Source organism: Aquarana catesbeiana, linkage group LG09 (assembly GCF_042186555.1).
Source record: "Aquarana catesbeiana isolate 2022-GZ linkage group LG09, ASM4218655v1, whole genome shotgun sequence".
Classification (NCBI taxonomy): domain Eukaryota; kingdom Metazoa; phylum Chordata; class Amphibia; order Anura; family Ranidae; genus Aquarana; species Aquarana catesbeiana.
Window position 1 is genome coordinate 209781580 of NC_133332.1, and position 25002 is coordinate 209806581.

Genomic DNA, 25002 nt, shown 5'->3' on the forward strand with positions numbered 1-25002 from the left:
GTCAGTAGTCGTTAGCGGTCAGCCTGATGTCATGTACTTTTCTACACAGTTCTTCCAGATTGTCAGCTAATTTATTAACACTGCACCATGCATGCTGATAACCCGAGTGCTGCACTCACCCTGCGCATGAAGAGTTCCTGTGATACTGGACGGTGTTTCGGGTCTCCTTCCTCACCGCCTTTCCTTCACTTCCATGGCAATGCAGAAGTGATTTGCTGACAGAGCCAATGTAGTCATTGATTGCACAGCTGTGCAGTTTGTTGAATTATCAGGCAGGTTTTATTGTCTTAAAGGAAACATCTGCTTACCCACAACGATTTAAAAAAAAGCTTATACTTTGACTAAGACTTTCACACTGGGGAGGTAGGGGCGGCAGCGGTAAAATGCCGCTAGTTTTAGCAGTGCTTTACTGCTCTGCAGGCGATTCGACAGCGCTGCCCATTCATTCCAATGGGCAGGGGCGATGGAGGAGCGGTGTATTCACACCGCCCCAAAGATGTTGCTTGCAGGACTTTTTTTTTTCTGTCCTGCAAGCGCACCGCCCCAGTGTGAAAGATCTTAGGCTTTCACACTGGGGTGGCTTGAGAGGCGCTATTTTTAGTGCAAAAAACGCCTGTAAAGCGCCTCAGTGTGAAAGGGGTCTAAAGGAAAGTGTTTACACTCAATTTAGCAACATTGTAGAAAGTTGTCGCTAACACCTGAAAATATGTTTTAGAAGTAAAATGACCCTGCCCCTCCTCCTACTATATATCTCACACAGTACCTTAAAGTGGAGTTCCACACAAAAATGGAACTTCCGCTTTTCGGAACCCTCCCCCCTCCGGTGTCACATTTGGCACCTTTCAGGGGGGTGCAGATACCTGTCTAAGACAGGTATTTGCACCCACTTCCGACATAGACTCCCATGGGAGTCTATGCCTCTTCCCGTCCCGACCGCGCTGTCTGCTGGGAACACACAGCTCCCAGGAGAGAGCGGGGACCACTAGGGACGCGCAGCGCGACTCGCGCATGCGCAGTAGGGAACCGGGAAGTGAAGCCGCAACGCTTCACTTCCTGATTCCCTCACCCAGGATGGCGGCGGCAGCTGCCAAAAACCGAGCGGGTTCTCGGCGTCCCCTGCCGACATCGCTGGACCCTGGGACAGGTGAGTGGGCATGTATTAAAAGTCAGCAGCTGCAGTATTTTTTTAAAGGAAATCCATGTGTAAATTTATTTATATATATATATATATATATATATATATATATATATATATATATATATATATATAATATTTATATTAGACCTTTTTTAGTGCACTTGCTAAAATCCTGAGTGTAAGATTTCTTATATGTATAGCTTTATGTGCGTCTAATTCACCAAAAGATCCAATTGCTGTAAACCGACATGTTGGGGATAACCTATTTGGTCTGTCTCTGTAAATTGACCTCCAGCTCTCTGCAGACTTGCTATCCTTTTAGAAGGGCACAGTGCTTCTCTAAGATGGAGGTTAGGTTTTCGAGAAGTCGTACATACAGAGAGGAGTGCTGATGTGATAAAGTAGAGAAATTTGATTTATTTTTGTTGCTTCTAAAAAAAAAAAAAGAAATCGTAGCTGCCTGCTGAAATGAAGAGGCCGTTATTAATAACCATAAATTTACAATTGGTTTGTATAAAAGTTCATAATTTTTTCAAAACCTGGAGTTTTCCTTTAAAGCGTTGTGGAGCGTAAGAATACAACTTTTGTTAGTGTGCAGTGCTTTCAGCAAACATGAAGGCTCACAAGCTTACATCTTGGTCTCAATCTTGCACCATCATTTCTGATCAGTACAATACTAATTAGCTGTGGCTCTGTCTGCCAGTCCCTTCTGCAGCTGCAGAAGGTTCTATAGAACTAAACTTTTCCTTTTCTTTATAGGACTTCAGTAACGCAGCCCCTACATCCGGTCCTCCTGCTGGGACTGTTGCCTTCTATAACCCTTTAAGTTTTACACAAGTAAGTCAATTTTGGTGTTTAATGTGCATGTGTTTCTTTTACATTTCTGATGTAATCAAAAGCTGCATCTTGTTAAAAAATGAAGGGTTTTGTAAACATAACTGTATGATAACCTGTTAAAGTGCACTTGTCATTAATCTGAAGGCTGCCATTTCATTGTGAGGATGTTGCTTGCCTGGCTGTCATATTGATGCTTTGGCTTAAAGTGGAGCCCCACCCACCCTCCACTGCCACATTTGACACTTTTTTTGGGGGGGGGGGCCCTAAATTGAGTGGAAACACTTTCTTATATAACACTTTTCTTTATAACCCTCTTCCTCAATATGTGTCCAGTCATAGTATGAGAATAAGGAGGGCCTAATTGGGAAAGATGAATATTGGCATAATGATACCTCACCCATCCCCTATGGAAGATGACATCAGGTATCCATAAATGGTTAGGCAAAGAAAATTAAAATAACTGATAATAGACCTACATTTAAGTTGTGTATAACTCTATAACCCCTAGAGGGCAGTGCTAATAATTTAATCATTGGATAAAAAGCAGTTCAAGTCCAGCTCTATGTTCATGCCATATGGCTGGATGGTGCATAATTTGTACACTCATTTAGTCTCATTTTGTGAGACTGCTCTCTTCATATGTGTTCCTCTCCAGTGTTTGGAAATCTTATCAATTCCATTGAAAGTACAAAGTGTGGGGTCACTGTAGTGAAATTCTTTAAAGTGTCTGGACACACTGTGGTTTGGGAATCCTTTTTTAATATTTGTCAGATGCTCGTTTATTCTTGTTGTCGAGTTGTTCGACCTACATATTTGAGTGAGCAAGGGCAATCCAAGACGTAGGTAACCTGATCTGAATTGCATGTTATCAGAGGTTTGATTTTGAAACTGTCCTTAGTGATCATAGACTGAAAGTGTGCGATTTTTTTTTTTTTTTTTTTGGGGTGGGCCCCAGGTTTTCTTTTTAACAATTAGATTGACCACTATAAATTACGTGACCGCCAGTGACCAGGTACGCCTCCAGAAGATGTAACCACGAAACGTACGTCGAGGCGGTACCTGGTCACATTGCCCTATGACATATCTGGGTTTTCTGGTTGTCCACGGAGGTCGGTGAAACGCACGCTCTCCACGGAGGTGGACGTGCTAAAGATCTAGCCTGTGTGTGACAAGCCAGCAGCCCCAGTGCCGGGTAGGCACTTTTTAATGTAAGGAGCCACTTGGCTATTCTTTTTATTCCTATGTTTTAATAAACAGTATCACGCTATGGATGTTTTTCGATTGTTTTGCATATCCTGCCCCACACTCTGAGGAAGAGGGTTCCTTGTGCATCTCCAAGCCATACTCGTATGCGAGCATTTCAGCACTTGGATATATTAATTTATATTCACAATTTAATTATTCTAGATTATTCTAGATTTTTCTAGATTTTTTTCTTAAGAATTTTTCACTGAGTGGTGTCTTAAATGTATATTCATGGTTTAGATATGCTCATTCATTCACATTTTGTTGTGTGGCATGTCGATGATATAACTAGCGCCCCCATCTCACGTTTTCTTGTATTTAGGAGTGTTTATCACTTATCAGGGGAGCAGCTTTTTTTGATTCTTTTGTTCGTATTTTTATTTTATTTGTGGCGCGGGGAATTTTTTTTCTTTTTCACACACACACTATTTTTTTTTTTTTTTCAATTATGTATGATGACCCACATTCTATTTTAGTTGCTTGTGTTACACCCCCACCCCACAGCATGCTGTGGTTCAATCCATCTGTGTCCTGTTGTCCAAAGAAACCACAGGGAGCCATTGGCAGTGCAAACTTAAAACCCATCCAGAAGTGTTTCATGTGTGAAGATTCTTTGGTTATCGGTGGGTGGTGTTTCGGTTTTGCTTGGCAAGGCAGGGAGAAATTTAGGAAAAGGCAGAATTTCTGCTATTTTATTTTAACTGATTCCCAATTCATGGATCTTTTCTCTGTCTACTTACAGCAGACTCCTGCAGGAGGCAGTGCAGCACGGCCTGGGAGACTTGGTCAGCGAAAATACCCAGCGCTGAAATAGTCTTGGATTCATCCTCAAGACTTCCAGAACATTTCAGTAAAATCCTGTCTGTGGCCCTGAATTCGAAACCCAGAATCGTCAACTTGATTCAGTGAATTCCATTTGAAGTGGTGAAACGCAAGCTCGGTCTATATGAAATGATCTTTGAGTCACTTGGTGGAATGTTTCAAGTCTGTGATGACTGGAGCTCTTTGATGTGATTTTTCTTTTTTTTAGAAAATTCTTAAAGGGTTGGACAATGAAGCAAGCAAACATTGCCATTTTGTGGCCTTCCCATTTGACTTTCATAGCGAATGACACTGCTCTCAGCACCAACAGTGGATAAACAAGCTCTCTGAAACCTAGTGTGATTGGATTGATGGTTTTGCGTAGCCAGATTTGGATTGGCTCAACAGTGTAAAATTGAAAAAAAAAATTAGATCTATATATGCATAGTGCGCATCAAGAGGCTGACCACTCTTCTCTATTTTTCAGACAAACCCTGCACCAAGAATTAATATATTAAATTAAAACTGTGACTGATTAATCTGGAAAAATTTTATCTTGTAGTATGTATGTAGACACATGTATAGTCTCTCCAGTCTTTTGTAAAATAGATGAATCTCAATGTTCCTGGAAGGTTTACAACATCCTAATGTTTTGTGTTTTAGACTCTTCCAGATACAAATAGGTTATAATTTACTTTTTTTCTTATATTTGTGATTTTTTTTTTTTTTTTTTTTTAAGTGCAATATAATTTACTGCTTTCTCTCATGCTGTTGGCTAATTCTGATTAAAATGGAGATGGCTGGTAACAGATGAAACGAGAAACAAAAAATGATCTGCTGGCTTTTTAGAATCCTGATCTTGTAAGGGCCAATCCACCAAAAATGATCTTGTATGTAAGCGGTATAAGAAGCTGGGTCACTTTCAGTATCCAGCCAGTACATTTATATCAGAGTGGATTAGCCCTTTAAGCAATCTGTTGTTCTTTTGACTGTTATGTCTTTCTGGTGTCTTACTGCATTCTTGATGTCCACAAGGGAAGACCCAGTGGGGAGATTGGGTGACTGAGCAGACTTGAAAAGCTTTTAATGTTTTTAAAATTATTTAAATAATAAAATGCACAAATGTTTAGATTTAATGCAAGTGAGAAGGGATGTGTGTAAGATACTTTAATTGAAAATGATTTGCAGCTGTAGATAGTGTAGAGAATTTTTTAAATTAAGATTATATACACTGTGTGTTCTCCTTTTTCTGAAAAGTCACAGGCTGCAAGGGAGCGATTTTAGATAAACAAAGTGAGTTGCTATAGAATACATAAGTGACTCTTCACATAAGATCTTCAGGCAACACAAAACAATTGGAGAGAATCTGTGAAGATGGAAATATACCATTGCTGATCTATTTTGAAGTCCAACTCTAGCCAAGTATGTTATGTTTTAGAAAGAGCAGGGCATAGCTAGAGCTTTTGACAGTTTCGATGCGATCTTTATCCCTTAGGTTTTCCTCAATTTCTGTCTGGACAGGAACTGATTTGCAAATTTCTGAAATTGGGACAGGGACACAATTTTATTAGAGGTGGATAAGGAATAAGAACGCCTAATATTTTTATTGCTATTTGTGCCTTTTTATATTCCAGTGCTGACACCACCCCATTTCCCTAGTGTCTAGGGCAGAGACATGAAATGAGAGAAAATCTGCCCAATGTGATCAGACCAATAGAAACATGACGGAAATTCAACTTATCCACTGAATCCACAGCTTAAAAATAATTGATTGGAGTTAGGCTTTTAATGTTCTAGCATCGGGTAAAGTAAATTTTTCTCCATACATACTGTAAGTTCTGCAAATGCTAGCTGGCTTGTTGATCGACTGGATTCAGTACTTTTCTTTATTGTAAATTATGGGACTCAGATCATCTTCATGTCCTTGATGATAGGGATTCTACTGCCACAGTCAAATGATTGGATGCTGTCAATGGCGTCTCCAAGCAAAGCAAGGCCTTAGATGTTTATGTATGTGCAGTCTGTGCATGAAAATAGCTTCTCAAAATTCCACCTGGGTTTAGGAGACTGGCTCGTCCAGGTCCATTGGCTACGACTTAGATGGGGATGGTGTGTAAAATTTGCTGGTAGTCACTGGACCTTTTGCAATGAATATAGTGCCTTGTGGACCTGTAGGTTGCTATACAGGTCTAGGGCAGTGATTCCCAGCTGGGGAGTTGAGTCCCTGAAGGCCCTTAATGGCAGAGCCTGCAGTGATGGATAAAGATTGGACCCCCAGTGTCCTGGAAAAATCCCTTCTGCTAACCCCCTTCGCCCTTTATTACTCTGTAGTCTGTACCAACCTTGGCGGAGCAAAGGCAATGACCGTGTCTGAATTTGTATTTCTTTATTATAAAGTGTGTATGCTGTGTTTTCTTACATGTACTCCCTTGCTGCTCTGAGTGCTGCTTGGGAACTGCCGGTGAGGCTCAGAGCGCCAAATGCAGTGGGTGGAGAATTCAGTCAGCATAGGCTGCTTGCCCATATGCAGTATGGCCTGTGGCATCACAAGTTGAGGCAGAGCACACTGGCAGTGATCATCTTGACCACAGTTTGCTCTCTCACTTTGACTACAGGTTGCAGGAGAATGCACTTCTTTTGTGGAATTAGAGGGCAGAGCAGTTCCTGTTGTGGGAACACGGGTCACAGTACACAGGTAACTCCTTGGTCCAGCAAGTATTAAAGGGGCCATATAACATGGTCAGTGGGGATTGCACCACACATGTGAGATATCACACCGAACATCAGCATGAGAGCAATAATTCTAGCTCCAGGCCTCCTGTTTAAAGTGTAACTTTAGGTAGTACACAAAAATGGGAGAACAGGCAGGATTTTTAATGCAGAAGAGACATGCTCTCTGTGCTGCAATTTATTTATAGTTGAGTAAAAAAAATGTGCAAACCGGAACATGCCAAAATGTTTAAAGAGTTACTTTGCCATGTGTAGGGCAGCACATTAAAAATTGCTAAGTGTGAATGGGGCCTGAACGTGAAATTGGTGTGTTTACACAAGATGATGAGGCTCCATTCACATCTGTGTACTTCCAAATGCATGGCAACCTGCACTGAAAATGTGCTTTGCTGTGCATTTTAGAAATGTGCTGCAAATGCGCATCATGCTTGCTCTGTCATTGAATGTTAATGGCACCCAATGCACGGGTAGCAGGCATGCATTTGCCGTGCAGCAAATGTGCTGCAAATGCACCAAAAAGCGCACTAACAAAAATGCACTCCGCTAAAAAAAAAACAAACAAACAAGTTCTGGAGCTTCTTTTGTGTATTAGTCGCACATAGAGCAGCCCATTCAAGTGAATGGGCTGCCCTATACGTGACGATTTGAGACGCCTCAAAAAAACCTTCCTGCTTTGTGGAGATGTGAATGGGGCCTGACAGCCCCTGAGTGTCTCCATCCACTCCCTCCTATGTACATGTATAATGATGGACATACACTATCCATTGTACAATTTACTTTAGATCAGGGGTATGGGATTAAAATTCAGAGGTCCAGTTGCTAAAATATTCTTCCACCAGAGGTTTGAATCTCACTTCGGAACCTGTGGTGCATTTTCATATGTGCCTTGAATGAATGTATGTTGTATATACCCGTCCCAAAAAAACAACAATGCTCTGCGCTTAGTACAATATTCTAACGGTGTATGTGCGGCACATAAATAATTATATGACTAGTAGCAGCTGCTTAAATAGTAGAACATGTATATAGGCAATAATGAATCAATTAAATTAGATAAATATATAAATAAATACACAATTATAAATATATAAAGTATCTCTTCAGTATTGCAGCAGCGCTGTGCACCCCAATAAAACAGGGTCTCTTTCTTAATCTATTTCAGAAAGTTCAAACACGGATCTGATAGCCAAAGTCCCACCAATAAATAATCAAGATGTATTCTGTGAGGGTAGTTATCCTTTCACCAAGCGATACACCACGTGCTGGGGTCCCCAATGAAAACTCACTCACCAGAAATCAGATCAATAAAAGCCTTGATTAATAGTAGTAAATATGCATCAATATCCAAAGCGACCACCAGATGTCAGTATTATTCCCAGTAAATCCAATAGGATATGTAGAAGAAACAAAAATGCTCACATAACGTGGTACTGCTAAACATCTTTATTTGAACCATCCAAACATCCCCTTAAAACCATGCGTACCAAAATTTAATAAACATTGAGCAAAGATAACAAAGTGCACTGTGCCTGATTGCGTCCTCCAGTCTAAGACAGGTATTTGCGCCCACTTCCGACATAGACTCCCACGGGAGTCTATGCCTCTTCCCGTCCCCACCGCACTGTCTGCTGGGACACACACGGGTCCCAGAGACAGTGGGGACCAGTTAGGAAGTGCAGCGCGACTCGCGCATGCGCAGTAGGGAACCGGGAAGTGAAGCCGCAGCGCTTCACTTCCTGATTCCCTTACAGAGAATGGCGGCGGCAGCACCTGAGGACCGAGGGACGATTCGGTCTCGGGTGCCGACATCGCTGGACCCTGGGACAGGTGAGTGTCCTTATTTTAAAAGTCAGCAGCTGCAGTATTTGTAGCTGCTGACTTTAAAAAAAAAATTTTCGCTGGACTCCCGCTTTAAGGACCGAGCCTCTTTCTGAGATTTGTTGTTTTACAAGTTAAACATTTTTTTGCTAGAAAATTACTTGGAACCCCCAAACATTATACATTTTTTTTTCTAACACCCTACAGAATAAAATGGCGGTCGATGCAATACTTTCTGTCACATCGTATTTGCGCAGCGGTCTTACCAGCGCACTTTTTTTTTTTTTAAAAATACACTTTTTTTAATTAAAAAATAAGACAACAGTAAAGCTAGCCCAATTTTTTTATATTGTGAAAGATAATGTTATGCCAAGTAACTTGATACCCAACATGTCACGCTTCAAAATTGCGCCCGCTCTTGGAATGGTGATAAACTTTTACCCTTAAAAATCTCCATAGGCGATGGAGGTTTAAAAAATTCTACAGGTTGCATGTTTTGCACTACAGAGGAGGTCTAGGACTAGAATTATTGCTCTCGCTCTACCGATCGCGGCAATACCTCATGTGTGGTTTGAACACCGTTTTCATGTGCAGGCGATACTCACGTATGCATTCGCTTCTGCACGCGAGTTCAGCGGGATGGGGTGCGTTTTTTTTTTTTTTTTAAATTTTTTTTCTTATTTATTTTTACCTTTTTGTTTTTACACTGTTCTTTAAAAAAAAAAAAAAAAAAAGTGTCACTTTTATTCCTATCACAAGGAATGTAAACATCCCTTGTAATAGAAAAAAAAAGCATGACAGGACCTCTTAAATATGAGATCTGGGTCAAAAAGACCTCAGATCTCATATTTACACTAAAATGCAATAAAAAAAAAAATTTCATTTGAAAAGAAAAAATATCCCTTCAAGAGCTAAGAGCTATGGGCCACCCGCCGAAGAAGAGGATACCAGGGTTATGGCAGCTAGCTGCTGCCATAACAAAAGTATCCCTCTTCAAAGTTAGGACGTATATCAGAATTTGCACCCTTTTTTTTTTTCCAAGACACCCATGCTTCTGCAAGTACCTTCGCTTTGCCGTTCGAGAGTTCACTACGCGTGGCAGACTTTGGCCTTTCCACAAACTCTGAGTATTTCCCAGGATATTCGGTCCAGTAGTGGCCGTCTTGCGGGAGCAAAGACTTCTGGTGATCCTTGTTTGGGCAACAGCCTGGCGCAATGTCTTCCAGGTCCTGGAAAAAAGTTTTAGTTCAGACTCTGATCAAATTTGGAGGAGACATCATCGAGAGACGTCTCATTACATTAATGACCTGCCTGGAAGTAGTTCTGAATCTCTGAAGAATACAGTAAAGTTACCCTCAGAGAAAGCAACAGTATAAGTATCTCACTTAAACAAATTATAGCTCTTTCCCATTGGTTGCATCCCATGGTCGCAAAAGGGTAAAGAAATAGCCTCTAGTAACCCCTGTGGTCCGAGGGGCCCAATGGAAAGTTGACAACTTTTGGTAGCTGGTAGCGTGCGATCGCGGAAGCTCTCTGACATGCCTGTTTGCAACCGAGGATTTGTGAGTAGCGCCTTGTAGCGCAAGTGATTCTATAGCTCCGCAATACTTCACCATATTACTTTTTCTTTATTTTTGGGTGGATATCTACAAGCCTCATTTGAACACCAGCAATTCCATCTATTTATCCACGCCAGAGGTACCGCTTTGTAAATACCTATGGGGATTGACTGACAGTACAGGTTGAAGAGTCGCTGTCTGCGTTCCGGTAAAGCTGCATATCTAAGAGCTTTGGGATCAGCCTAGCTGGTGGTATTTACTTTGGGACTATTTGCAAGCAGTCACTATTTTCACTGTGCAAGCCCAGTTGGTGGTACTGGGGATTTTCTAGAAGTATATTTTTATTTTTATTGAGATAGTATTTTGTCTCTCACCTTTCTAGCAATTGGGTAACACCAACGGATATATTTATTTTATTTTTCTTGCCATTTATATTTCACTTATATAGTATTTTGGTGATGAATGGCTGATTTGTGTATTGCACCCATCACTTATCATTATTCACCAATTATGGTATTTGTGTTTTAGCGATTAATAATTGCATATATCAATGTTTCAAAGTGTACTAGTTATGCAGTATATTGGCAATTATTGAGTCGATTTGTGCATTGCACGTATTATCATCATTCACATTTATTGTCAGCACGCAGCACTTTATTTAGTTTTCTGATGGTGTAGTTCATTTTATCAGCGCTGTATTAGTTTGTTTTACACTTTTTAAGCATCAATACTTTATTACAGCAGCGATAATATTTATTTTAGTTTATTTGTCACTAGCGCTGCTTCCTTCACATAATATCTGCCAGCCCTTTAGGTTCAGGTTTCCCTGAACTTCCTGCCAGACGCTGTAAGGTACAAAAGCTGTTGGATGTCAAGGGATGGTCTCCAAACCAACAAGCCGTTCAAGGGATCGGCAACAAATAAGGCTATCGGGATATTGATCTGACAGTAACCTTAGTGGCTTCCCAGAGATGGAAACAATGAAACTACTGACATCCAGCTGGGTCTGCAGATTAGCCAATATGTATATCGAACAAACCTAATAGTCTCCAGGATCCTTATCGAGATCCGCAGTTGTTCAGTGGTGATGAGGATAATAATTGCCCTGGGGCCTGCAGGCCATGATATCTGCGGGAACAGTCTCTTCCGAGAACCTCCTATTCTGCTTTCTGAGATCCAATACCTCATACAGCGTGGTCAACGGTATCTTCCAAATTCAGACAAGTTATATCTAGATGCTGGAGACCAAGAAGTGAAGGCTCACCTGGAGGTCTCACCTTTTTAGTGTTTGAAATCCTAAGGAGGTCAGGACACCTTCTCCAAACTTCAAGTATATTAGATCATAGGAAACCCTACAGAATTAAAAGGATGGAATCCTCTGTTCCCTGCTGTAAGGATTGGATTATATACAAGTAAGCCTAGAGACGGCACTAAAGGATAGATGAGGCTCGGTCGTGTTCTCACTCTCTGGGATCCAGTAACTGTTGCATATCTTGGCAAACCAATTCTGAAAGACCTGGGTGGATTGTTCTTTCCCCCGTGGTCTTCCCAATAGTGTGAGACACATTGGGCGTTATTTACTAAAGGCAAATCCACTTTGCACTACAAGTGCACTTGGAAGTGCAGTCGCTGTAGATCCGAGAGGGGACATGCAAGGAAAATAAAAAACAGCATTTAAGCTTGCACATGATTGGATGATAAAATCAGCAGATCTTCCCCTCAGATATACAGTGACACCACTTCCAAGTGCACTTGCAGTGCATAGTAGATTTGCCTTTCATAAATAACCCCTATTGTCTCACCTCTCCATTTAGAGGGATAAAACATCCTCAATATGGCCAGTAACACCGAAGAAGTATTTTTTATGGCTAATAAGTCTAGAAGGATCTCAGATATCCAAGTGTCAAGCCATAAGCTACCTTGTTTTTTGAAATTATCAGGCAAAATTACTCTAGTCTCAGCACTATACAGAGGTTTTCATCTGGGTTAGAACATCATCCTTCTGGCATATCCAAACTAAAGTGTTTGAAGTACCACATGCATTGGAAATAGATTCAAGGTTGAAGAGAGACATAGTGGCCCTTCTTCAAGAAGAAAACAATAGGCTCTTTAGGCCTAACGGCATCAGAAGAGGACATTCGCTATCCATTAAAGACAATCACAGTGGTGCGGATCAAGTTAGTCAAGGGGCTTAGATGGCTAGGACAAATCCATAAATTGAGGGCAGAGACCACTTTCCCAGACAGATTGCGCATCCACAAATGCAACTCCAAAGGAGTCCCTCCAGAACTAATATGTAAACTACGACCTGGTCTACATTCAACACGTTTGGGGCCCATTTTAAAGTGGACCCAGCGGCCTTAGCTACAATACATTTCAGTCGTTAGTGGGATAGATCTAATCCTCGACTTAATCACTTCATTACCCACCCTTGTTGTCTGGTGATTTTGTACATCCCATACGTATATGCTGTCATGTTGTGTCAGGAAAGAGGAAAATTTTATACTTACCTGACGGTAATTTTCCTTTCCTGATGCAAAGCATGGTATGTGTTGTATGTATGTATGTATATAGTACTGTGTATAGCCCCAAATTTACGTTCTTATCAGTGTTTTAATAACAGATCTTATTTTTCCAAAGTAGACCATGAATCAGAACCACCAAAATAATGACATTTAATTTTAAGGAAATTTCTCTTTCTTTTAAGTCTAAAAGGAGCTGGGGGCTCAGGCAGCTGTAGATCTGGTCAGGAACCCACTGAGTTTTAGTCCAGGTAAACATGGAGATTCTTGTGTCTTTAAAATAAACATGCAGCTTTTTTTTGTTTTTGTTTCCATGCATGAATTACCTTTACCCTACTAGTAGTCTTGCACATGCATTTCTTTTGCAGGATCCACTGTGGGATTTCTCTATAATCTGGTTTGTCATCTCAGGCCTAACAAGGAATCTGCATGAGCCCCAGGAACATGGCTACAATATCGTGTAGTTAAGGCTCCAACTCTCTATCACATCACGTCCTCACACACTGTCGCCTCTCTCTCAATCTCTGGGTGACAGAGACTGAGTCACACTCTGTGGCAATAAGTACGTCTGTGTCAATTAAACAAGTTGTGAAATGACACTGTACGTGACGCAGAATGCATTGTTTTCCCTGCCTCATAATCTGTATACCTCACGCTCCATCTGGGCCGGTGCTACCACTAAGCAAACTAGGCAGCCGCCTAGGGCGCACTGCTGTCTAGGGTGCCCAGCCACTGGTGTTCCTACTCTCTTCTCTCTGCAGCAAGCAACTAAGTCTCAGCATCAGCAGGCAGCCACTGCTCCGTTTGCACATAGTGTCAGAGGCGCAGCGGCAGTGAAGGACTGTGTCTGTGTCCCAACTCCCGAATGAATGGAAGCAAGCATTCATTGATGGGCACTGGTGGGCTGCATTTGATGGATGCTTCATTAAAAATATGGGGTATACATGGGCAGGGCAAAGGGGGTGGTGCCAGGAGGGCAGCAAAATTAGTTTTCGCCTAGGGTGTCAAAAATCCTTGCACCAACCCTGCGCTCCATCATATCTAAGCCTCTCACTTCTCTGTGTGACACACACACTCTTTTTTTTTTTCTCCTGGTGTGCAGCATCAAGGGTTGGGAGGGAGAGGGATGGGTGGAAGAAGTTGTAATGAGAGTAAGGTTTAGATTGGTGACGGGGGTCTTATTGGTCCTCGGGGTGTTGGGGCTGGGGGGGGGAGGGAGGGGGGGTTGAGAGGGGTGGGGGGGTGGATGAAGTGGGGCGAGGGGTTTAGTAAGGTCACAAGGAAGGCCCCTAGGGCACGCCGAGTTAGGCAAGGGGGGGAGAAGAAGGGATTATTTTTAAAAAGGGGTATCACAGTTGTAATAAAAAAGGTAAAATTGCACAGTTCACTGTTAAAAAATTGTTTGAAACTGAAAGAAGTGAAATGTAAACACGTAAAGTTTATAAGCACTAGTAGGACTAGGAACATTGACCTGGATAGAGCTGGGAGGGGGGTGGGGTGTGGGGGTAGTTCTCCTCCGGACTCTTGCGGCCCCCTCCTCACAACATTAGCACTGAGGGTGGGTGAGAGGGAGTACTGATGAGATCAGTCAAAAGGTTAAAAGGCCAAGGGGAATAAGGGCACATGTGGTGAATTGGTATTATCAGAATGGAGGTTGGAGTTTGTTTTTTTTTTGCAGTTTTTTACAAAAGATTACGGTATATAAAAGCAGAAGGTTAATTTCATCCCGATATTTCTTTAGCTGGTATTTTTCTCCATTGATGTTTATTTGGAATGCAGAATAGAACAATTGGTTTAATTTCCTGGAATATTAGGGGGATGGGTGACGCTATGAAAAAAGCCACTGTATTCCAGGAGTTAGAATCTTGTGCTGCCGAGGTGATATGCCTGCAGGAAACCCATTTGACTAACGAGACCAAGTTATTTATTAAAAATAAAAAAAAGTTTCAGACACAATATCATTCAGTGTACTCCTCCTACTCAAGGGGAGTGAGTATTTTGATTAGGAGAGGAGTGACGTTTTCCTGCAGGGATGTCAGTATCGATAGTTTGGGTTGTTTTATTTTTCTGTATTGTTTAATTGAGGGTAGGCCATTTGTTATAGTAAATGTAAGATGGAGATCCTGTGGTTGCTACTGGGGTTTTTGGAGGATAAGAGAGAGGTCCCGCTTATTATAGTGGGAGACTTTAATAATGTGCTTGATAGCAGGTTAGACAGGTTCTCGCCTGGGCCTGGTGGTGGTAGAGGGTTGGAGGGAAGGCTGGTACAGTTCCTCGAGGAGGTTGGGTGGTGTGATATGTGGAGAGCGCGTAACCCCAGTTGCCAGCAATATTCTTGCTTCTCGAGGACCCATCACACTCTCTCCCGTATAGACATTGGTAATCAGGAAGCCCAACCCTTAATAGGTAGAATTGAATATCGCCGCAGGGGGGTGTCCGACCACTCGCCATTGACAATACTTAAGCAAGATAATGGGGGCCGGAGAATGTGGGCATTAAATCCAACATGGTTGGGGTTATTGGGGAATAGGGACGAAATTTGTGTAAGACTGAGAGAATTTATCGAATTCAACACTGGCACCGCCTCGGGGGGAGTGTTTTGGGACTCCTTGAAAGCATACCTCAGAGGGCTCTTGATACAGTAGATATCTAAACTAAAAAAGCAAACAAGGGCAAGGGGAGAGTTGATTAGAGAAGAGGTCCGAGAATCAGAAAGTATATAGTGGATCCAACTATTGAAAATCGAGAATTCTGGGTAATGAAGCAACAGGAATATAAAAAGCAAGAGATTAGAAGAGCAGAAAACAGGAAGGTTTTCCAGTGGCAGAGGAACTTTGAGGAGGGGGAAAGAGTGGGTCGGACGCTGGCCTTACTGGCCAAATCTAATTCTCCCTCTTCAATAATTCCCATGATTAAAACTAATGAAGGGGATATTTCATCAGATCCTGAGGTAATTATCCAAACATTTGCAGAATTCTATAGAGATCGATACAAAACGCGTCACTGCCCGGAACAAATAGAGATGGAGAAATTTTTGGAAGGTACTGACTTACCGGTGTTGTCAGACACAGATATGAATAGTCTGGAAGCACCGATAACACTGGAAGAACTTGAGCAAGCAATAAAGAATATGCCGAATCAAAAGTCCTCAGGCCCCGATGGATTGCCATCTGAGGTTTACAAACATTATGGGGAGGTGTTGGCCCCGGAGCTTTTGAAGGCACTGAATTGGTGAGCTGCAGTTGGTAGTTTACCCTTGTCAATGTCTGAAGCTATTATAGTGCTGATTCAGAAAGAGGAGAAAAACCAATTAGATACATCGTCATATAGACCAATTTCATTGTTGGGTACGGATGTCAAGATCTTGGCAAAAATCTTGGCATCCAGGCTGAATAAATGTATATCTTCCTTGATCCACCCGGATCAGTCTGGGTTTATGCAGAACAGGTCTACTAGTAAAAATATAAGAAGGGCCTACTTGAATCTCCAGACCCCGGTAGAGAATGCGGGTTCCAGGGTTGTCTTGTCCTTGGATATCGCCAAGGCATTCGACACCCTGGAATGGGGATATTTATGGTGGGTGATGGAGAAATTTGGGTTCGGCCCCCTATTTATTAACTGGCTTAAGATCCTATACCAGCATCCCAGCGCTAGATTAAAAATAAATAACACATATTCAGAACGGATATCTCTCGAGAGGGGGACTAGGCAGAGGTGCCCCTTGTCGCCCCTGCTATTCGCCCTGGCAATGGAGCCTTTTGCAGAAGTGATAAGGAAATCTTCAGGTCTGCAGGGTTATAAAAGAAAAGGGACCGAGGAAAGAATAGCACTATACGCTGATGACGTATTGTTGTTTCTGGGCGACATGGGGCCATCACTAGTAAAGGCAATGCACTTGGTGGAAGGGTTTGGGAGGATATCGGGGCTAAAAGTCAACTGGGAGAAGTCTATACTTCTGCCGCTTGACTCGACTACTGGTTCTCCCCCTCAGGGGCTTCCCCGTCTCAGGGTGGTAGAGAAGTTCAAGTATTTGGGTATAGTATTAACTAATAACCCAACCCAGTATATTAAAGACAATCTAGCTCCGTTATTAGAAAAATTTAAAAAGAAGAAAGATATTTGGTGTCGGCTCCCCCTGTCTATGGCGGGACGCGTAAATTTGATAAAGATGATCTGGATGCCACAACTAATGTACATATTACACAACTCACCGGTCTGGATTGGGAGGGACTAGTTTCTAAAAATCAATTCTCTCTTTCGTGAATTGATGTGGAAGAAAGGTTAGGCAAGGATTAGTCTCCAGACCTTGCAGCGCCCTAATAGGGAGGGGGGATTGGCGGTGCCTCATCCATAAAGATATTTCTTGGCGGCCCAGTTGCAACATATGGGGGGGTGCGAACGTATGGGAGAGGTGAATTCCAGCGTAAATATTATGTTATCAGGGAATCCGCATAAATCCTTAATAGGCGCACTGGAAGCCGGGTCTATAGGAGCCCCATTTCCAACATATAAATTGGTCATGAAAGTTTGGCGGTTAGTGAAGATTGAAATGGGATATAGGGGGGTTACGGAGTTCTCACCTATTTGGCAGAATGGGCAACTACAGGAATTAAAAGCTATTGAAATAAATAAGATCTGGGAACGGCTGGGTATAAAAAGGCTGGTGCAAATATTCGATGGTAATATATTAAAGTCCTTTTCGGACCTGAGAGCGGAGTTTGGAATCCCTAAAGAAACATTTTACTTTTATCTCCAGATCAGGCATGCATTAGATAAACAACTCAAGACTAAGGCATTGGAATGGAGTAGCGCACTGCTGCTTAGTAAGGTGGTAAGGGCGCCCAGCCTTAAGGGATTAATATCAGGGATTTATGATCAACTAATGGCTAGGGCAACTAGTTTAGCTCCACTCTCACGCGCGAGGGAGGGGGTGGGAGACTGATGTGGGGGAGTTGAGTGATGATCAGTGGGAGAGAATATTGGAGCTTGGTCCGCTGGTATCCCTCTCTCCGTCGCAGCGGGCCTCGCACCTCTTGCTCGTGCACAGAGCCTACTATACCCCCAAGAGGTTGCATAGATTCGGTCGAAGACCAGACGATAAATGCCCTAGATGTCTAGAGACGGGTGATCTTATTCACATAATGTGGAGATGCCCGACACAAGTCAGGTACTGGACTGAGATCTTAAATATTATAGATGCCAGGTTTGGGATAAGACTGGAATGCGGTAAAGGGAAAGAAAACTGAAATGAAAGGGGAAAATAGCAAGGTTAAGCTAATAGATATGGATTGTGTTATGGGATTATTCGTATATGAATGTTTGTAGTTTTATATTGGTTATGATGAATAATGTATAACCGGAAAAATTAATAAAAAAATGACTTGATTTAAAAAAAAAAATAAAATCCTTGCACCAACCCTGCGCTCCATCATATCTAAGCTTCTCACTTCTCTGTGTGACACACACACACTCTTTGTAGTAATTAAACCAAAAAGATCTAGTGGTGGACTTTTTAGGCACATAAAACAATTTATAATATATTTAAAAGTACAAAAAAAGTTTATTGAATTTAAACAGTAACAGTAAAAGGTATAGTAGTATAACATATGCTATTAGGAATGCATATTAGACATTTTACATTGATGTGTATAATATGATATAGATGCTCTTGCGTTTTGGAGTGTATCTCCTTCCTCAGGGGTGGGTGTGAGCTAAAAGCATATTAGTCCTGGAAAAACAGGTATAAGCATTGTGATATCCATATAAATGTATTTTTTCAAACTAATTTCCACAATTCTCACACTTACGTATTTATCATGTATTGCGGACTTGGCATTCCATAACATTTTTTAGTTAAAAACAGCAGAAATCACAGGGTCTGTCTACCAGATATCTTCTTGGCTCCAGAAAAAAAATGTAACAACTCTTAATTTCGATATTTTAAGCAAATAAAAATACTCTTTGTAGTAATCACCCTCTCACAATCAGTGTCACTACATCACATACTCACAGTAAGACACTGACACTCACCCACTATGTCATTTGACCTGTCTCACACTATGAGAGAGATAGTGACATGAAGAGTGTGTGATAGACTGACATACACTCTGTGTGACGGCCTTTCACAGAGACAGAGATATACTAAACCTGGAGCACGCAATTTGGTGCAGCTGTGCATTGTAGCCAATCAGCTTCTAACTTCAGTTAGTTCAATAAACCTTTAACAATAAAACCTGGAAGCTGATTGGTTTCTATGCAGAGCTAGACCGGAATAGAACCCACATGTTTTATTTGGAAAGTGAAGGTACACCCCATGGTGCATTTAAAATCCTGTGAAATTAATATTTTACTAACATCTTTAGGAAGAAGTTATTTTTACTAGTGCATCCATTGTCCATGTTTGCGATTAACAAATAAAAGAATTGTCAACTTATGGTCTATTTCTCATCATTCATGATATTGAAGTTGACAAACTTGTCCACACACTGAGCTATTCCTATGTAATTATCATAGCTTATACATGAATATAACTTTTAATATATAATCAATGAATATATATCAGAGAAATGTATAGCGTCTCCAAGGGCCAGGTATTGAGCAGATATTTTAATTCTGATTATGACTGTAGAGATATGAGCAGGGCTGTCACCTGGGTTAACATTTAAATCCTGTAGGGTAAAAATCCACCTGATGGTGAGTTAACATATGCCCATTGTCAAGGAATCCCTGATACCCCAGCTGGGTATCTCCTCCACAAACTGCTCCCTTATGCTATAACAAATGCTGAACGTGATTACAGGCAAAATCCCCCTAATAACCAGACAGAATCAGTAAGGTTAAATAAAAACTTTTTTTTATTTTACAAACTAAACACCGGAAAATAAACTTGATTATAAAATAACAAACATTGGCCAACCCCAGCAAGAAATTTTTACAACGATGAACATCTAGGACTCGTGCTGCACCTATAAAAAAAGAAAAAAAAAAAAAAAAAAACAGACAATTACAGTACAACATGTTAAAATGTCAGGCAATTAGTATTTTATAATAAACACATTTTCAGCGCTGTGATTGGATCTTTGTTGATTTTTGCATATGAATACAATTTTGACTAACAAAGGCTTAATGCAGTCAGTGATATGACTGACCTTTATACTTGAGTAGGATGCATGCTATTTGGAGTCATGCATCTATTACGGCTTCTGCTGAGGTCTTGACATTATGGATTGTTCTAGTTTGTAGGAACTCCTTTGCAAACTGTAAAACATTTAACATTTACAACAGCGTTCAACATTTATTATTGACTGAAAGAATGGGGGAAACAAAAAATTACCATCAAAATTAGAACTCCATAACTACTGCTGTCCTGCTGGTTCCTTTGCTTTAAAATTGCAGTTTTCCATTGGACTCGCTTTATCTGCACATGTTTTTTTTTTTTTTTTTTTAAACGACAATTTTTTCAAGAGGCACACTTACCTCCCAGTTTTTGTGCAAAAAAAAAAAAAAAAGGAAAGAGTATGGCACAAGTGCAAACCTACCAAGACATGGCCGTCCACCTAAATTAACAAGCCAGACAAGGAGATCATTCATCAGAGAAGCAGCCAAGAGGCCCATGGTAACTCTGGAGGAGCTGCAGAGATCCACAGCTCAGGTGGAAGAATCTGTCCACAGAACAACTATTAGTCGGGCACTCCACAAATCTGGTCTTTATGGAAGAGGGGCAAGAAGAAAGCCATTGTTGAAAGAAAGCTATAGGAAGGCCCATTTGCAGTTTGTGAGAAGCCATGTGGGGGACACGGCAAACACGTTGAAGAAAGTGCTCTGGTCAGATGAGACCAAAATGTAACTTTTTAGCCTAAAAGCAAAATGCTGTGTGGCGAAAAAAATAACACTGCACATCACCCTGAACACATCATCCCCACTGTAAAACATGGTGGTGGCAGCATCATGTTGTGGGAATGTTTTTCTTCAGCAGAGACAGGGAATTCGGTCAGAGTTGATTGCCCTGGATTTGGCTCCATCCATCTTCCAATCTTAGAAGGAAACCTGTTAGAGTCTGCAAAAGACTGGACACTGGGGTGGAGGTTCACCTTCCAGCAGGACAACAACCCTAAACATACAGCCAGAGCTACAATGGAATGGTTTAGATCAAAGCATATTCATGTGTTAGAATGGCCCAGACCTAAATACAATTAAGAATCTGTGTCAAGGCTTGAAAATTGCTGTTCTCAGATGCTTACTTGCAAAAACGTCACTCTCTAGATGTGCAAAGCTGGTTGGGACATCCCCAAAAAAGACTTGCAGCTGTAATTGCAGTGAAAGGTGGTTCTACAGTATTGACTCAGGGAGGCTGAATACAAATACACACCACACTTTTCACATATTTGTAAAAAAAAATTAAAACCATTTATCATTATCCTTCCACTTTACAATTATGTGCCACTTTGTGTTGGTCTATCACATAGAAACATTTTCGGTTGCAACATGACAAAATGTGGAACATTTCAAGGGGTATGAATACTTTTTCAAGGCACTGTATGCCATTGGAAACCATATAACCTACTTTCCATGTATTTTTGATACACAAAAAAAAAAAACGCACTGGACTGCATGTGGTGTAAACTGTCCCTGAATCAGTGTTTCCAACCTACCAGATTGAAATTTACTGACAAGACACCCAAAATTTCCTGGCATAGCCAAGTTTTTACTGGCATTTCCAAAAGTTACAAAATTACAGTTTTAAATGCAAAATTTTGTATTTAGGCTGCAAACAAGTATAATATGCAATTAGCAATGTGATTTAAGGTAAATATTAGGCCAAAAAACATATTTCTTATTTTATTTTCAATATAGTAAGTAGCTCAGGGAAAGGGCTCAGAAGGGCAAGAAATTATAATAGGAAGGCACATACACACACATGAAGTTTACTCTTGGTCCCTTCAGTCCATTACGGTCTGAACAGCACTGACAGTCCCGATCCCGACCTGTCCTGCTCCTGTCCTGCAGACCTACACACGAGGCTCTGGTCGCTCTGCTTGGCTCCTTTGCACCATGACATCACACAACAGCTTCCACCAGCGCTGCCCGAACACACTGTAGCAGGCACTCGGATGGTCTCGGCCAGCTCTGGACTGAGCCAAACATCACAGCCATATTTTTTACTGGCAACTTTTTCTTTTTACTGGCATTTGCTGGCAGGAGAAAATTGCCTGTTTTTAAGGCTCCATTCACACTAGCGCGTTTTTTGATGCATTTTGCATTTTGCAGAAATGCACGGGAATTTTTTAACATGGGTTCCTATGGAACATGTTCACATCAATGCCTTTTTGTTTCTCTGCATTTTTGGAAAGGGTCAGGGACTTTTTTTCATGCAAAATGCAGCGTTTTGCATGTAATAGAATTCAATGGACAAGCATCAAAAACGCAAGTGCACCGTTTTTGCAGCGTTTTTGCAGCGTTTTTGCCGTTTTTTTTTTTTTTTTTTTAATTTTTTTTTAGACTGTAAAAAAAAACTGTAAAAAAAAAAAAAAAAACGCAAAACGCAAATCGCGGCAAAAACGCTGCAAAAACGCCGCAAAAACGCTGCTCAAAAACGTGGCAAGCATGAAAAAAAAACCTCCAAAAACGCTCAAAAGCAACATGCATAGGTGTGAATCGAGCCTTACTGGCTGCCAGTAAAAATACTGATGGTTGGCAAAACTGCCCTGAATGCAGAGTACAGCATTCTGTCCATACAGCTACAGTGCATTTCAGCATGCTATAGATTTTGCACAGAGTGCAGACAGCGGGGCTAAATGCATTTGATCTTGAGAGATTGTGGTCAATGTCGACAACAAAAGCGGATGTATATGAGCTAGACACCTGTGTGCAAGGGGCCTAAGTGCTTATTCAGATGTGATTAGCCTCGTCCTCAGTACTGAGCTGGTTTATGCTGCGTACACATCCACCTCTGCACTGCGCACAGGCATCCCATAGAAGTGGAAAGGGATGCAGCTGCTGCACACAGTTCCACGTCAAAGTATAGGGCCGGTTCACACTGATGCGTCAAGCACTCTGACTTTGGAGCACTTATCGCATCAGAAGTTGGAACCCCATTCAGTGCAATGGAACCAGGGCTTTTTTACCTCAGACAATAGGTGCAGGAACTCCTTTTCTCCGCCCCTACCAACCTCCCAGTACCGTCCCTTTTAGACAATATAGAACCAAGTATCATTTTGAGGTGCTAAGTAATTTGTATGGAATTTGGTAATGATATCAAGAAAAGCAGTAAAATAGATCCCCCTAACAACAATGGACCAACCACAACAAAATTTCCCCACCAGTAACAATAGACTCCCCACAGCATCAACAGATCTCTGCACAGCCAGCATTAATAGTCTGTCTGGCTGCCATCAACAATAGACCCCTCCCCCAACAGTAGATCTCTTTCAACAACAATTGACTCCCCAGCAACATAAGACCCCCCCCCAGCAACAATAGACCTCGCTTGCAAAAATAGATCCCCAGCAGCATCAATACCCTGCAGCACACCCCAGCACCCCTTGCCATTACATACAGTACTATCAGTTCAAGAGGTACCGAAACTGCGTTCCCCCGCGTTTCCACTGAAAAAAAGCCCTGAATGGAACCATTCTAATCGGTGGAACTTGAGTCGCTCCGACTTAGAAAAAGGTTCCTGCACTACTTTTGGTACGACTTGCATTGACTTCTGGTAAAGAAGTTGCATACAAGTTGTGCCGAAGTCACACTGAGGTCCGGCTTCAAAGTCGCGCAACTTTAAAGCCGTGGCAATGTGAACCCGAGCTTAAAGATACAGGAAGGAGCAGGTGCACAGTTCCAAATGCAGACACTGTGCTGTGTGATACTCAATGCATCCACTCCTACCCATATGTCATATTTTGACATGAGACTGTTCGTGCAACTGCTGTGTCCACATCCACTTCTATAGGCTGCCTGCGTGCAACTCTATGATGGATGCAGACTCATTGTAGAAACTGTAAATATGGAACATCAAAATCCAGGGCAAAATATCTGTGTACTCTTTCTGATGTCTCTCTCTGTACGCTCTCTTTAGTATTTTTGCATTCTCTCTGCACTCTTTCCTCCTGCTCCCTTTGGAATCTCACAACATAACTCACCAAATATATTTGTAGAACTTTGCAGTGCCCTCTAAAATGTTTTTTTCACTAATCTATCCAGAATACTGCATAGAACTGTGTTCTCTGATCGTTTCCCTCTCCCTTCCCCCTTACTCCTTCATTACCCGAAGCATGCAGCCTGTCACAAAATCTCTCAATGCATGGAGAACGATAAGGTAAATAACACAAAGGGAAGAGCCATACAGAAGTATCCATTCTCTGTAGGTTTAGGAGGATCAACTGACTCGGACAAGAAGTGAAAAAGTGGCATATCAGCAGACAGCGCTTGGCAGTTTTAGCCAAACATTTGTGGTTGGATACCAGTGAGGGAGAATGTCCTGGTCTAGTGGGCAGCTTTTACCCTACGTTCACACCTATGCATATTTTAGTGCGGTTTGCAGAAACGCACTACAGTCCATTTAATATGATTTCCTATGGTACCAGTTCACATCTATGCGTTTTGCAGCTGGTGTACACTTTCATCCCATAGGGGGGCCCTTTTGCTGAGGATAAATTTCTTGATTCCCAGCCTGCCGCTAAATTTGACAAGGGACTCATCCACACATGTGTTGGCCCGGGGTAAACAACTGGGGGAATTTTTCAGAAGAGAAAATTTAGAAGTGGCCGAATTGTGTAAAGCTTGTCATAATTTGGGTCATTTTGCGGAGGGCACTGGGTATTGTCATTGAAATGTAGGAACCTCATAATCACGAGATATTTGGTTCTGGGCATTACCGTGGAGAAGATCGGCATGTGGTGGATGGGGTGGGTTGACCAATAGAAACGTAATTCTTTTTTTTTTGGTGAGTCCCATACAGAATGTGAAGCCCAAAAAAAATCTTAAACTCCTTCACTGTTAGGTCTCTCCACTCATAGGGACGGGCATAATAGGACGTTGGGTTACTTGCTATAAATTGTTGTGCATGCAGATTGCACTGGGCCGCAATTGATGCTAGCATGTCCACTGTAAAAACTAAATCAAAGAAACTGATTGAGGAAAAATTCTCTGTGTCCACCTGGACTCCTGGCTGGGTAGTGAAAGGGGGAATGTTAGCTTCTCCCGAGTTAGGAGGAAGCCACAAGGGTTCTGAAGGGCATAGGGAAGGCTGGCATGGGTCCTAACCCTTTGGGCCTGAGGCAGGGGCGTTGCTAGGGGGTGGCTATTGGGGCTATAGCCCCGAATCTGGAGCCCATAGCCCCGAGTCTCATGCTGC

At 41.8% G+C, this 25002-nt stretch overlaps 1 protein-coding gene and 1 long non-coding RNA gene across 6 annotated transcripts in view; one reads left to right on the forward strand and one right to left on the reverse strand.

Moving 5' to 3' along the window:
* The window catches only part of SEC16A (SEC16 homolog A, endoplasmic reticulum export factor), a 123575-nt gene extending 118418 nt beyond the window's left edge, over positions 1-5157 (forward strand). For all 5 annotated transcript variants that reach the window (XM_073599616.1, XM_073599619.1, XM_073599617.1 and 2 more), the window contains 2 exons: positions 1898-1975; positions 3963-5157. In XM_073599616.1, coding sequence (XP_073455717.1) covers positions 1898-1975; positions 3963-4034 — 150 coding nt within the window. In that variant the 3' untranslated portion in view covers positions 4035-5157. The remainder of the gene's footprint in view (positions 1-1897; positions 1976-3962) is intronic.
* Positions 5158-19362: 14205 nt separating this feature from the next.
* The window catches only part of LOC141108232 (uncharacterized), a 28799-nt gene continuing 23159 nt past the window's right edge, over positions 19363-25002 (reverse strand). Inside the window, exons 2-3 of the long non-coding RNA XR_012236035.1 lie at positions 19799-19907; positions 19363-19615 (exon numbers count right to left, since the gene is read on the reverse strand). This is a non-coding gene — a long non-coding RNA (uncharacterized lncRNA). The remainder of the gene's footprint in view (positions 19616-19798; positions 19908-25002) is intronic.